The 14,953-nt window shown below is 38.0% G+C and overlaps 1 protein-coding gene across 2 annotated transcripts in view; it reads right to left on the bottom strand.

Moving 5' to 3' along the window:
- Positions 1-396: 396 nt before the first annotated feature.
- Positions 397-14,953, bottom strand: part of LOC146455297 (sodium- and chloride-dependent GABA transporter 2-like) — a 17,784-nt gene continuing 3,227 nt past the window's right edge. The window contains exons 3-15 of one of the 2 annotated variants that reach the window (XM_085094387.1): positions 11,109-11,240; positions 10,567-10,846; positions 10,110-10,242; positions 9,313-9,447; positions 8,764-8,867; positions 7,140-7,264; positions 6,443-6,555; positions 5,315-5,452; positions 4,312-4,414; positions 3,829-3,929; positions 3,455-3,622; positions 2,968-3,058; positions 397-1,137 (exon numbers count right to left, since the gene is read on the bottom strand). In XM_085094387.1, the coding sequence (XP_084950513.1) occupies positions 1,112-1,137; positions 2,968-3,058; positions 3,455-3,622; positions 3,829-3,929; positions 4,312-4,414; positions 5,315-5,452; positions 6,443-6,555; positions 7,140-7,264; positions 8,764-8,867; positions 9,313-9,447; positions 10,110-10,242; positions 10,567-10,846; positions 11,109-11,240 (1,649 nt within the window). In that variant the 3' untranslated portion in view covers positions 397-1,111. The remainder of the gene's footprint in view (positions 1,138-2,967; positions 3,059-3,454; positions 3,623-3,828; positions 3,930-4,311; positions 4,415-5,314; positions 5,453-6,442; positions 6,556-7,139; positions 7,265-8,763; positions 8,868-9,312; positions 9,448-10,109; positions 10,243-10,566; positions 10,847-11,108; positions 11,241-14,953) is intronic. The other variant, XM_085094388.1, reaches the window with a different exon arrangement.

Here is a 14,953-nt window from a genome sequence, read left to right as displayed (position 1 = left end):
GTGACGAAATTGAAGGATAACTCCCACAGCGAATTTGAATTTTCTTTTCCAATAGTTCAATGTTATGTAACACTAATTCTTGTCTTTTTGCACTAAAGAATGTCACTTTCTTGGAAATGGTTGTGTAAAGATGAAATAGATTGTAAGTGCTTATGCAAATCGCGTTAATGAATTTATTTCTAGAAAAAGTGATTGTCGAATGATGCAATTGGTTGTCTATTTGCGTTGATGACCTTTCTTTCGCTTAATAAACATGCATTTCCTGAAAATGAATGTCAAAAGGAGCTATCGTTTGTCTATTGATGCTGTTGGATGTTTTCATATGCAAATGCTGTTCTTGAAGGTTTCTTTCGCGCAAGTGAAGTTTATTTTGGTGTTAATGAAAATATATTCATCAAAAGGTGTAGAAAATCACTTTATTATTTATTTTAGTTATTACACAATAGTAAATAAAGTATATGACAAACAACTGATAATAAAAGACTTCCAGAGCAATTTTCAAGTACATTACAAATTACAGGACATTGATAGACTTCTCCAGTAATTATTGTATATATCATATTGCATTGGAAAAACATTTGTACAAATTCTGAGTTATTTATTTGTTTTGTGATCTGTGTATTTATCTATGTCTTTCTTTCCTTATTTATTATTTGTTTATTTACTTATTTATTTATTTATTTATTTGTTTATTTAGTTATTTATGATGTGTTGCCATGTAGTGTATCGTCTGTCTTGTATTGACGTATCCAAGTTAACATTCAAAAAAGTTATTAAAAGAGAGAAAAAAAGAAGGGAAAGCGAACTGTCTGGGCCGGTTGTCCTCATCCATGACTAAAAGTTTACCGAGGTTTCCATATTACCCTCTGAAAATGTTTATTAATGCTACTTTTAAGCTAAAAGTAAGAAAAGTCTGATGGACAAAATCTCGGAAAATTCTTCATTGATTAGTAGTTAAGCTGGAATCAAAGTTTACACTAACCCTGGTTTACCTTGATCGTGTTTCGGCTTCATACAACTGAACTCTCGTTAAGAATCATAAATTAAAAAATCTAGCAGTGATTTGGAGACAATTCACAAGGCCTCATCATCGCCTCTCTTCTCCTCCAAGTCAGGAATTATCAACTTGTTCAAGCGCTGCAAAACAAAAATTAGAATGTTGATTACGCGTCTATTATTCCTGCCACTTCTAAAACGAATGTGCTTTATTTTTCTTGCTTTGTTTTTTATGTGCTCATAAAATGAGTAACTCATGAGCAAACTCATGAGTTACTCTTACTCATGAGTAAATAACGCATGCGCATGTCCAAAAGGTTGCCGTATGCGTGCTCATAGCCATGAGTAACTCATGAGCAGGGTCACGAGTAACTGCTGCTCATGAGTAACTAATGCATGTGCATTTCCAAAAGGTATCCGTATGTGTGCTCATAGCCTTGGGTGACTCATGAGCAGGCTCGTGAGTTACTCTTCCTCATGAGTAACTACTGCTCACGCACCACTTATGTTGATTGCATGGAGCATTCTGATGAGTGACTCATCCATGTAGCAATTGGCTTAGTTGGTCATGCTCAGCTAGAGTTGAGGCAACGTTTAGTACACATGCCTTAGGGTATGGGACATCTTTGCCTGTATAGCCAAAAATCATTTAGTCGGAATTACAACAGAGACCGGCACGAGGGGCAAAGCTGCTTGAAACACAGAAATAACAAGAGGAAAGTTTAACAATTAATGCCACCACCACGCTCAAGACTTTCCCGTATGGTTCCCAGAATGTCATAGACCGAATTGCTGAAGTGTAAGCCACAGACTCGTGAAATATTTTTTTCCTTCCGTTAATATTAAAGAAATTTTTTTAAAATTTTTGCGTGTTTTTCTGTTTTCTTAATCCGTGTGACGTTATCATCTCAATGACTTTAGACTCAGGGGTGGCGGCATTGATGACGTGATACGTGCCAAATTTTTTTAGGGGTACCCCACCTTCCTAAATAACATAAGGGTTACCCCCATCCCTTGTCTCTACCATTTATAAAGATACATTGTTTTTGCAGGGATAGTCTACATCCCTTGCAAGCATTATTTCCATTCATGAATATTAATTTGTTACAGTAGGGGATACCGGTTTGCCGTCTTATGTAAATAAGTACAAGCTTCTAAAGCGAAATCAATTCTCAACTGGAAGGTCGACAGTTACTCAAAATTTCGAAGAGGACACATAGTCAAATCGTTGACGATATTAATGAAGAGCAAGTGCTGGAAGCTGTTCGTTCTTTTAGGAACGCTACACAAAATAGCTATTCCCAAGAGGTAAGAAATATTTTTTTCGAATGGAAGTATATGTGAGTGTCGACAAAAAAACTAAGTAGTTGGCGTGTCGTGCGGTAACCAATCCATTCCGATTTAATTTAGAAATTTCGGCTTTTTTTCTCTTGCTGCGAATCCTAAAAATAGTTGGAAGTGTGTGAATGTTTGTCACAGTCGCTGGTCAGTAAGACTACAGCAACACGTCCCATCATGCCATTTTAAGGATTTTTTTCAATAAAATACCTTGTAGTTCTGTTGCAAAAACTGTCTTGTTGATTGTTCTTAAATGGACCAATCACAAACCAACCTTTGCAACTGTCCATCATACCTCATTAAAGGGGAAGTATCACGAAGATTTGCTGTCATTTCAAAACCCAAAATGTTTGAATGTCAGCAGAAACAGCAAAATAATTGTCAAGTTTGTTAAAAATTATCACCCCAGTACAATAAAACTGTCGATTAATGCCTCTGGCAAAAGGCAGGGTAGGCCGGTTTCGATTGAAACTTGAAAAATATTAGGCTAATGTTTTTCAAGTTCTTGCATTTTTGTTTCCAAAATGCGCTTGAACAGATCACAAGTTGTTTCTTTCAAGAATTGAGTTGATTTCGTTCCTCTCGTCATTCTAGAATTATTTGTTTGCTATGGTAATCCACTTTAATGAGTACCTGTCAAATCTGGTCTTGTATAGCTGATAAGACTGCTCGTTTCATCGCCTCTCTTCTCCTCCAAGTCAGGAATTATCAACTTGTTCAAGCGCTGAAAAACAAAACAAAAATTAGAATGTTGGTTGGGTTTCAACAATGGCAATTTTACAAATTTTACCAGAGCGGTGAACAAAAGAGTAATCATGCAACAATCCCATCATCTTCGGTCAATCATATTTTAAATTGCCGTTTTTCGATTTTCCTGTCTACTCAAAATGACTTAAGTGAAAATGAAGACGACTTATGAAATTTCATCTACCAACAAAATCCTTCGAACAATAAAGCCCGTAGCTTTTGTACTTTTAGGTACAACGCAGCCTGTTTCCTTGGTACACCTAGACGTTCCTCACAATCAATGGAAAATACTAGGGTACAGTACTTGCTCACTGGTAATATTTCATCCCAGGCTTTTCTAGAGTAGGCTACCCTTTGCTTGGATAATACATACCTCTCTGATAGTTCCAGTAGTGGTCGTCAGTTTGTATATCATCACAACAGGAATGAACAATAATGATGATACTGTCAACAGCCAGCCAATCGCCACGCCCCATCCTGGATACACGTATGCACCATAGGTGAGCGGAGAATACGTCACGAGGTTAAAGATGAAGATAAACTACAAAATGTACATGTCGCAAATTAGCACATAGCATTTGGGCTACACAAATGATTATCGCCAGGTATCTTGTCGCCAAGATTCAAAGTGAAACAAAGGAATCACCTCTTTCACAGGAAGTTGAAAAGGTACATCGTGGCATTTGGTAATTTAGTAGTCCAACCATGCAAACATAAAAAATACATGAGTGTAATCTATTAACTTACCGAGCAAAATATTGGGGCGAAGAAACACCAACACCAGCCAATCCAAGGGTTGATACGAAATCCCAACATACGTTCCATGCAATCATAGAAACGATGCCGACCTGTTTGAAACACGTTTAGAAAAGCAGAAGTGGACATGTCATTGATAAGTGTTCAAGCGTGATTTGATAAAAGATGTAACAGTTCCGTAATAACAAAAGTAAAGGTTGTCCATGTAGACCTCCATTTTTGTCATGTGAGAATCCGTAGATATTCTGCTGTTTGGAAAACAGACGGTGAGCACGGAAAACCATTAACGTACTTAGGTCTACTTAGATCGATTATCCCTGTAAGTCAATGGTTGGAACATCTATGGAGGGCCCAACCTACTCGTGCTGTTTGCATTCAGAATGCTAGTTAATCAAAGCATGTTTTAGCTCATTAATTAACAACTGTCTCTTTCACAGGGTGAAACAAATTTGACTAAAATAGTTGATTTGTTACCGTACAGCCATCCTATGACTAGACTTTCGCACATGACCACCAACAAAAGAACTGATCCACTGCCAGAGTAAGTGTCAAACAACTGGAAGAGGTACATTCCACCCTAAACCACGAGCACCGAAAATCAATCATACACCGTTAAGACTTTAAAAACAAAATTTCAAACAATTTTCAAGGACAGGATGCCCTCATACCCACCAGAGGGTCATGCCTTTGGCAGTTGAACTGACATTGGACGTGCTTTCACGAATGCCGGCTACATTCCTGGTAGTGTCAGTCATGTAGCATGTATTTATTGCAAACGATGTTCAAGCGCTTTCAGCGTTGGTCTTATTTATTTTTGTAACATAGTGCGCGTGCTACCCTACCTAATTCCTATTGGCGTCATTATGGTACATTTCTCAACATACGCACGGCCGTGCGTCCATAAAATGACGTGTGCAACTTGCAGACAATCTCGGGTTTCCGTTGCTTAGTTTCAGTTTGTAAAACTAATTCAAAGAAGCAAATTTCCATTGACAATTTCAGATGACATTTTCTCGTTCGACCATACGATTGTGTCGTGTTTGTAAACAGCTGATAAGAACCTTTGTTTTTCGGTACAGCGCATTGAGAGAATTTTTTAATCAATCACAAATAAAACCTGTTTTCCGCGTACCACTTTTCGATACCTTGTTGTCACTATGTCATAAAAGAATTAGTTCATGCTTTTAGCTGTGCGTGTATCTAGTTATGGATGCCGTGGGAAGTCTGGCGAGCACTCAAAAAGCTAGAGTTGCTCTCGGCTACGCCTCGAGCAACTCTTACGCTTCTCTCGTGCTCTCCAAACGTCCTGCGTGCATCCATAACTCGATATACGCACGCTAAGCATGAACCAATTCCTAAATGTCTGGTTAGGTTAACTAAAGTGTCACTAAAGAAAAAAATCAATAATTAATTTGGCCCTTGGATAAAGCGTAAAAAGTAAAGCTTAAGCCAAAAATAATAGTGAGGATGATTCTACCTCAGTGACCATGGACAATCCAATCAGGAACCAGATGGCACACACAAATGCTGTGAAAAGTTCCTTACGGTAACCACGCCTCAGGTGTTGTGGAAACAAATCAACAATGGCCGTCACAACGCCTTCGATGCCTACAAACTGGATAAAGATTATAAATTGTTAGTTACTGGTGCTAATTAACAACAATGAGCCCTATAAGTTCCTTGTTGTCGTGAAGTGTCATGAAAATATAATTAGACACCCTTAGTTATGCATACCTCCTTAAGCCATGTAATCTTTCCTCCTTTTTTTTCCGAAATAACGTAATGTATTTTACAACCTTTTAAGTTGAGTAATCCTTTCTTTCTCTTCAATTTATAATTATACTGTAGTGTAATTATTTGATGCAACAGTTGTATCTAATATTTTAATACTGTGAATTTAATAGTTGGATGACTATTACTGAGAAAATGAAGCGGAACTAAGCGTTATATCCATTGAGTTGTCATGATATGTAACGAAATGCCTGTTTCATTAGGAACAAGGAGTTACAAAGTAAAACTAATACTGACCGCAATGTTTGTCCGGTTGCGTTTTAGAATTACATAGCCTTGGAGAATCAATTGAAAGGAAAAGACCATTTCACTTTTGTGTTTGTTTATTTACTTTTATGTTGTGTAATTACCATGATTTGCAGTGTGGACTTGGAAAATATTAAATAGACGCATACCACTGCCGATAACAGTTAACACAAACTGTAAGCCAGGGTCCTCTTCACCTAGTTTTAAATCGACCGCTAGAAACCCTCCTAGTTGTTACCATTGATGTGCATAATTTATACTTCACATAGCAGGGGCTGACATGGACTCTCTCTGTCACGGTGTGTAAATGGGTACGGGTGACAAAATGCTTGTGATGGACTGGCATCCCAACAAAGGAGGAAGTAATATTACTCCTAGTTACTTCATGTTGTAGACGCCGTGCATTAAACCGTGTTCCAGTGTTGGGGAAACCTGTTTAGAGCAGAAGTGCGACTTTACCTTTTTCTTTTTCGATATATTCACCGGGAAGAAGAGAGCAAAACAGTTGCGAGCATGGCATAGTGACATCTCTTGAAAGTTACAAAGAAACGCTGTAACATTTGTTTACCTCACTGTCCAGACCAAGCAGCAGTAACATAAAGAAAAACAACGCAGACCACAGCGGAGCTAAAGGCATCTGGGCAACTGCTTCAGGATAAACTACAAAAGCAAGTCCCGGACCTAAAAAAAAAATAGCAAGAAGCTAGTACGCAGAAAGTGTGTTACATAAGGGAACCTGAAGATTACCGACAGTCACAAGCCGACTTGAGATTTCTGGGTAAAAAGCACTATATCAAAGATATCAGGCGAAGGTTCTATGCCAGCATGGCTGGGAAACGTGCACTAGAAATACAAAACACCATTAACTGCACGCACTCTTCGAATATCGCGGGAAACAATTACGTATATGCCGCACTATTCGTAAATTCAGCTGTTTGTACAGCAAAACAAACGGTTTTCAGTTGGCGGTTATGGCGAAAAGTGGCTTACAAACATGTGCGCGGTCATCATGTTTCATTTTTCCCTCATAATTTCTATCAGAAAAGGTCAAGTTGGATACTAAAATTAGTGATGTGGTATATCGCTGTATCTTTTGTACGAGTTGCAATGTATTTCGAGGAGCCTGTGTGGCTGACCCTTGGGGTGTGACATATAAATGCTGTGGTCTTTCAGTCAAACCTACCTCATGGTGCCTACCGCGAAAATTAAACGGACCTCAACAGTAATAACAAAGGAAAAGACGGTTCTTGTTTGCACCACCTCACCTGCCTTAGCCACATCCTGCACTTTTACTCCCTGGTTTTTGGCCATGAAACCCAACACAGAAAAAATCAGAAATCCACCATAAAAACTTGTTCCGCTGTTGAACAATGTGAAAAATATGGAATCCCTACAGAGAAGGAAGAATTAGAACTTAGAATTAGAAGGAAATATTACAACTTTTAACTTGTTTTATGAAAAAAAATATACTATTATTATTATTATTATTATTATTATTATTATTATTATTATTATTATTATTATTATTATTATTATTATTATTGTTATTATTATTCCTTGCGAAGCGAGGGCCGAAGGCCCGAACATAGCGAGGTTAATAAATTTGTCGGGGCGAGCCGGCCCGAGCGGAGCTAAGCCGCGCGAATTCGAGCGAAAAATATATTTATTATATGTATGTATATATATTTCGTTGAAGATGTCCGCACTGTTGCCTAGCAACAGTGAAAAACAAAGTATGAATGACGTCAGACTGTCTGGCGTCGTCTAGAGCAAAATTTGCATACATCGGGAAAGTTTGCGTGCCGGATCAAATTTCAACTACAATGTTCATCAATATTCACTGGATACAGAACTATCTCTCCAGAATCTTTTCCCTTTCTTCCAGACATCTTTTTTGTGAAACATTGCATTGAAGAAATTACACGTTTTGTGGCCGCGGTAAAATAATTTTCCGTGGAAAATAAATTCATCGAACACGACAGCGCGTCACGCACGTTGTACATTTCGTCGCGTCAGCAATAGATTTTCAACCGCAAACTAGCCTGTGGAACCTCGAAAAGACCATGCTCATCAAAATAGTTGCTATGTTCAGAAACCTTTTAATCTCCTCATTTGATGCTACAATACGAGTAAAGAGGGCTTTCCACTCAGCCCCAGCTTTGCGAGGTTTTGCGAGTCACGTATTTCTAGTTATTATTATCATTATTATTATTTTTTTTTTCCCACTTGGGTTTCCATCCTTTACTTTCGCGTGAAAAGGCCATCATTTGCCCTGTCTCCTTTACCTATTAAACTAGAAGTGGAGTTGAAAACCGTGTGGTTGACGTTTTGGAAAGACCTGAGCATAGAAGGTCGGTTTGCTGGAGGTTATAAGAGGACTAATACTGAATGGATGCTGTGGACATAATTAAATGTTATACGTCCAACTTCACTTCTTTTTCAGCTGTAGAGTGTATGCGATAATTTGCAAAGAAGGTAACAGCACTTTTACCTCTACATGCACTAGTTGCTCAAGTTACAAGTGGATACTGCATATTTCATTAATTTTCAGTAATTTTGTCGATAATAACAGGAGAAAAGCTACAAATAACAGTTTGCCACAATAAAGATTGTTTAAGAGGACTAATACTTAATGGATGCTGTAGGCATCTCAATATTTAGATGTCATACGTCCGACTTCACTTATTTTACAGCTGTAAAGTGTATGCGATAATTTGCCTGTAAAGCAGGTAACAGCACTTGTACCTCTACGTGCACTAGTTACTCAAGTTATTAGTGGATACTGTATATTTCATGCTCTTAAGTAATTTTGTCGATAGTGACAGGAGAAAAGCTTCAAATAACAGCTGCTCACAATAAAGATTGTTTAAAACTTAATTGTGAAAATACCTGTAAAAATTGTTCTTGAATTTGTTGTAGCTTCCCAGCGCTGTCATCGTTCCCACTCCAATGGAATATGAGAAAAACACTTGCGTACCAGCATCAAGCCAGACCTTTGAAAAAAGAAAGATTTAAATACACTAACGGGGATGATTATTTCGATGAAAGTACATTTTTCGTCAATTTACTTCGGTGACTTCTCTAATGGTAGGAAGTTTAACAACCATTTCAAGAAATCATGAGGAACATGCCTTCGTAGCCAATGGGCCATTTTCACTCTGGCGTCGTTATACCACAACCACCAGAATTCATTTCGTTTTTCCTTTTTTATTTATTTTGTGTAATCTAAATAATTTTTAAATCACAATAGCGCTACTTCGCATAAAAAAATGAAAGATTTTGGGAATAAAATGACGCCATAATGATTGTAAAAATGGCCCATTCGGTGCTGGTCGACATAAGTACAATTTTTCCAATACATTATCGTGAACTGTATGTCAAAACACAAAGTTCGTTTAAATCTTCATGCAGGCCTTCATGCAGGCTAAAATGAGTTACCTGGCCATCGGCAAGCCTTGACCAGTCAGGAGTGAGATAAAACTTGATTCCCTCGGCGGCGCCCGGTAAAGTGACTCCACGAATCAAAATGGCCGTCAGCAAGAAATAAGGAGCTGTCGCAGTGAAGTAGACGACCTAAAAAAAATACAGTATATCGTGTAGGCAACAATCGGTTACTTTAAATCCTACTTATAACTATTAAAATATTTTCACATATTTTTAAGCTCGCAAGGAAGGTAGCTACGCTGACTACCTTTTCCAGACTTTGCTTCTAAAGTGTAAGGTTAATATTCATCTATTTTTCCTCGGTCAGTACTCTTAACAGTACAAAGGATGTAACTGGCCACCAGTCCTCCCAGTTTGGGGAGTGTCATGGGTTTGTCTTTTGTATGGGATTCCAATATTTTTCTTTTTAATCCCTTGCTCTTTGATGGCGAATCTCGTTCAAACTTTGTACTTTGGAGGCTCTCTTTTCTTATCTGCTTAAGTTGCTAGCTAATCGAATATTAGGGTTAAAACAATCCATCCTCATCCATTTTTTGTCCCCTAATGTTGTAAACCTCTTTTTGTTTTTCAAAATCATAATGAAATTGCATTTTAGGTGACAGAATCAGCTTAATTAGCTGCTGTAATGTAGAGGCATTCATTAGAACGATTAGTTATAACCCAGTCGTAGCGATTTCTTAAGAATAACACGTGACAAGAAACACCCCCCAGCCACAAAGTTTCTGGTATGGCCTGCCATGCAGACCCCTGTCAGACCGGAAAAATGGAAAGCGCGTTAAATAACAGCTCACTTTGCCACTTGACTTGACTCCTTTACACACGCATAGATAACAAATGATCCAAGCCAACAGCAAGCACAAAGCTAGGTCCCAGTTTATTGCTCCTGGCTCGCTCAAACCATTGGAAATCCGCAAGACTCTGTATCTAGTATAGAAAAGAACTCGCGTAAATAAATGTTTCGCAAAGTGATCAAATGACTGCCAATTTGTTGACAACGTGACACAACTCCAAAATAAACTCATGAAGCAAAGTATCACGACTACTTCTAAACAGTTTTGACGCAACTGGCCAAGGTGACGCTGAGAAAATTGTTTTCTTGAGGGATCAAATTACGCTTATAGGGTCAAAACGTTTTAAGTTAACTGAGAGGGTTAAAGAATGAAGAAAGTTGAAACTATAAATAGGAATGTTAATCAATGATGTTGTTAAGCAGAAAGAATGAGGTTAATCAGTTAAGGCACCACTTACTCCCAGTACTCCTGACTTGCTGACACCGACCTAGATGCATTTGCTGCTGTGCTATTAACAACAAGAGTGACATTTTGGATCGTGTCATTGACTTGTTTTCCGAGATGGCTTCGGTCCTTACTGTAATCCACGCAGTTTGGCGTGTTCCATTCATTGCCGCAACGAGACCATGGCAGAGTTGATTGGAAAGAAGCAAACATGTAAAATAGGGCCCAACCAAGAATCACAGTGTAGTAGATGTTGATGTACTGCATCACGAGGATACCTGCATAGCCAATACCTGGTGGAGTAAAAAACAAGGCATAGACGAGAAACAGATGTGAAGTTTGAGAAGTTCCTTTACATGTCCTTAAGAACAATTTAAAAACTAATCATGAAAATCAGAGGATAGGAATGTCATCTTGTTATGTCGGAATCGCCTACGATAATCTTAAAACAATTATTTCATAAAGTACTTAAAAGTACTACAACCAGGCAGAGACGCTCGACATTTCCTACTTCTAAAATCTAACAACTGTCGTAACCGATGCCGCTATTCTTACCTTGGAAAAGTGGACAGATTTTCCATGCTGTGATTCCTCCTTGACTCGTATACTGCCCCAAGCCAATCTCCAAAACAAGAACTGGCACTCCAGCCACGATCAGGCAGATCAGGTAGGGGATGAGAAAACAACCTGTGTATTTGAAATCAGCGTCAAACCTAATGCTTTTGAGTAATATTGGTAGTTTCATTGAGTGTATTCGTTTATAAATTTTTTTCTTGTTCTTATCTTCTTTCCGTTGTTGTTTCTTCAGTTGATGACAAAAAAATGATGATAGCAGTTTATTGTGAAAATACGCTTAGCTCTTGTGAGACCAGCAAGCTAGGCTCACCAACTAGTTTACAGGTATTTCACACTAAATGATTAAAATAACTAACACATATTAAAAAACATCAAATGGCATACTAGGTTAAGTTTAAATTTCTAATACAAATTAATCATCATACGTAAAACAAAAATTACAATAAAGAAATAAATGGATATAAAAAACTACAATAATTCGTATTGTGTGAAAAGCTCACTCGATCATAGTAGACCTGCCAGTTATTGTATTTTAATTGTGTTTTCTTTTTCAAACATTCAATACATGAAAACATTGTTGCTATTAAAAAAAAAAAGAGCAAGAAAGATGGTGATGACTCCAAAGTTTTAAAAGTTGCAACAAGAACCTAGCGGTTTATAACGTAACATTTTGGACAACAATTCAATCATGCCGCGCAAATGAAATAACGTAAGCTTCGTTGGAGCGACCGAGGTTGGGTAGATAAAAGGAGGTATTCATTTCGCTCTGTGCGTAACCTCTGGATGCTTAATTTAGGGCAAAGGCATTGCGATCATTATAGAGGTTTAATTTACTTCGACTGATTTGTAGAAGTTTGCATAGTCAAAAAAAATGATAATAATTATCTTCTTATCTTCTTTCCATTGTTGTTCCTTCGATTTTGCTCGTAGCACAAGTCAAGTTCGATCCCTTGTCAAGTTCGAGTCACGAGTCAAGTTCGAGTCAGGTTCCGTTTCTTCCGTTTTCTTGCTTTCATAATGATGTGCCAACTGATGTTTGAAGCGTTAAACATGAACGAGATATTATCGTCAAAGCGATCGCGAGAATTCATTGTTGGTAGCAAATTAACACCAGTCCTCATTCATTCTCGCCATCTATAATTTTCCTGAAAATGTTTGTCCAATGTTGTTGGTAACTAAAGCTTCAGTCACTATGCCTTGTGAAAACCACGTGTTGGGAAAATTAAAAATTCCTATGGCCGTCTGCATTTTGGCCGCGAAGGGTACAGATCTATTCTAAATATTACCACTTTAAATTGTAAATGGTTTTTTTTCCTTTTTGTGATGCGCGTGTGAGCATCTTACTATGTAACGGGTGTCCTGTGGATGCAACAAGATGGCGCTTGAGTCAGGCGGTTCCGTTTTCTCAGTCGTGGAAATGGGATCTCTGTTTCAGGTGTATGCAACTACCGGTCTTAATCTTCCTAGGAAATATATAAACACTAACGGTTGTCGTATATCTTTCCACAGTAGCAGCAAATCACAGCGGTTAAATGGCTCTAATGATCGATATTAAAGCGAAAAATGTTGCAAACCTGAAAGTTAATTTTTCCCGTTTACCACAAGCACATCGTCATATAAAAGAGAACAACAACCAGAAGATATAAGAAGAAGAAAAAAAAGAGAAAAATAAAAGTTGTACCCTGATTCGAACTTGACTCGGGTCAAACTTTCAATACATGAAAACATTGTTGCTTTAAAAAAGAGCAAGAAAGATGGTCATGACTCCAAAATTTTAAAAGTTGCAACAAGAACCTAGTGGTATATAACGTAACATTTCGGTCAAGTCAATCATGCCGCGTAAAAGGAGGTATCCATTTCACTCTGTGGGTAACCTCTGGATGCTTAATTTAGGGCAAAGTTAAACAACAGGCATTGCGATAATCGTAGAGGGTTAATTTATTTTCGACTTGGAGTAGTTTGCATAGTAAAAAAAAATGATAATAATTAAGAGCGGCTTTCCACAAACATCGACCGAAATCAACTTTTGGTGGCACAAGTCAAAAAATCGATTTAGCTCATATTTTGCTCATAGGTAGGCCTTAGTAAGAGACAAAATGGGCTGTAGTTAGTTTTTCCAAATACGGCTTCCTTACGCGTAAACAAGCGAAAAACGATTTTCAGTTCAGTTGAGTTGAAAATTCGCTTCCGGTCGGGCGGAATTTTCCTTAACTTTGGCCGGCCGCGTATCAATCCACAGCCAGTCACGGATCATGAAATAACATCTATTGCTTTTCTAGGTCTTCATCTTCTGTTCTACAGAAAAAAACATTCAAAACTTAGGTTACTTTTATGCCCGAAACAGATCTAGAACAACATGCTATACAGTCGAACCTCCACTAACGGCCACCTCTCCACAACGGCCACCTCTCTATAACGGCCACATTTTTCTGTCTCGGCGTACAGTCCATACATTAGCTCTTGTTTAAACCTCTCTACAACGGCCACCTCTCTACAACGGCAACGGCCACCAAAGTGCGTCCCCAACTGCCAAAATACCCTCGCGACAACGGCCAGTACAGTACTTTTTTGTCAAAAACACATTTTTTATAAACCGATGCAGTAATCCACATTTGTCTTCGGAACATTACGTTTCTGTATCCATTTTTATGATAGACGTATTTTGACTGTGTTCCATTTATATGCTGCAGTAAGCATAAATTGTCTACAATAATATAGCGAATGTTGCGAACCTTGCTCGTTTCGTCTTTTTAACATTTTGATTCGAAACATTATTTACGTTTTATTGTGTATTTCACCTCTGCCATAATAAACATGTTGTACTTCCCGAAAAAAAGGTGTCATATTACACCCCTACCTCCCCATAACGGCCACCTCTCTACAACGGCCACTTTCTTCTGTCCCCTGTTCTGTCCCCAAGGTGGCCGTTGTGGAGAGGTTCAACTGTAAATGCAAATTTTTAACAACCAAATTTTCGAACTGAAATACCGGCAATTTTACCCATGGGCGATAACTTAGATTATCATAAAATGACTTTCTATGGCTTCACTGTGTACTTATCAATCATAACATCAAAACAAAACTTTGGGTAAATTATTTTAAGTGACCCGCAGGGCCTCGAATTTATCACCCTGTCGAAAATCTGGCATTCGCATTGTAAACAATGGCGTGACATAGCCGGTGACCGCGAACCACGAAAGCGAAAAGAGAATCAAAAACGTGCGTCAATTTGAGACACAAATGTACGGAAACTAAGCTGATACCTTAATCAAAAATCAAACATAAGTTTTGGCCATCCTATTCCCGCTCGATACAAGCATATTAGTGTGTCGACGACGAGGTTTTCAGTATTTCATGATCATTTCATGCACGTTTTAACAAGAATTTAGCATCGAATTCTTCATTAACCCGCACTGGGGTTATTTTTGTACTCTTACCTTCTGAGTACCAAAACAATCCAGTTTACGAATTAATAAACATTTCTCTTTTTTTTTTTTTCTTTTTTTTTTTAATAAACAACTCGCAAAGCTAAACTGTTGCGTGACAACCATGAACCAGAAGTGTCACCGTAAAGATTTATATGTTTCCGCAATGTCTCAATGTTTCAATGGGGATACAGACGATTTTAAGGGACTAGTTTTCGTAACTAATGTCCGTTTGCTTCCATACTTTCGCACGCAGAATAAATACTCAGAAACGGGCACATTATATTCGAAGACCAACAAAGTTAAATCATTCGTGACTTAATATTGTTGACACAATGTTCTGCTTAAGTTCTTTTTCATTCCTCTCCAGAAAGAAGTCCTTTCCTCTCTATCACGTGT

This window comes from Pavona decussata, unplaced genomic scaffold (assembly GCF_977016875.1).
Source record: "Pavona decussata unplaced genomic scaffold, jaPavDecu1.1 SCAFFOLD_280, whole genome shotgun sequence".
Classification (NCBI taxonomy): domain Eukaryota; kingdom Metazoa; phylum Cnidaria; class Anthozoa; order Scleractinia; family Agariciidae; genus Pavona; species Pavona decussata.
Note: the sequence above shows the minus strand (reverse complement) of the source record. Positions and strands in the feature narration are given on the sequence as shown.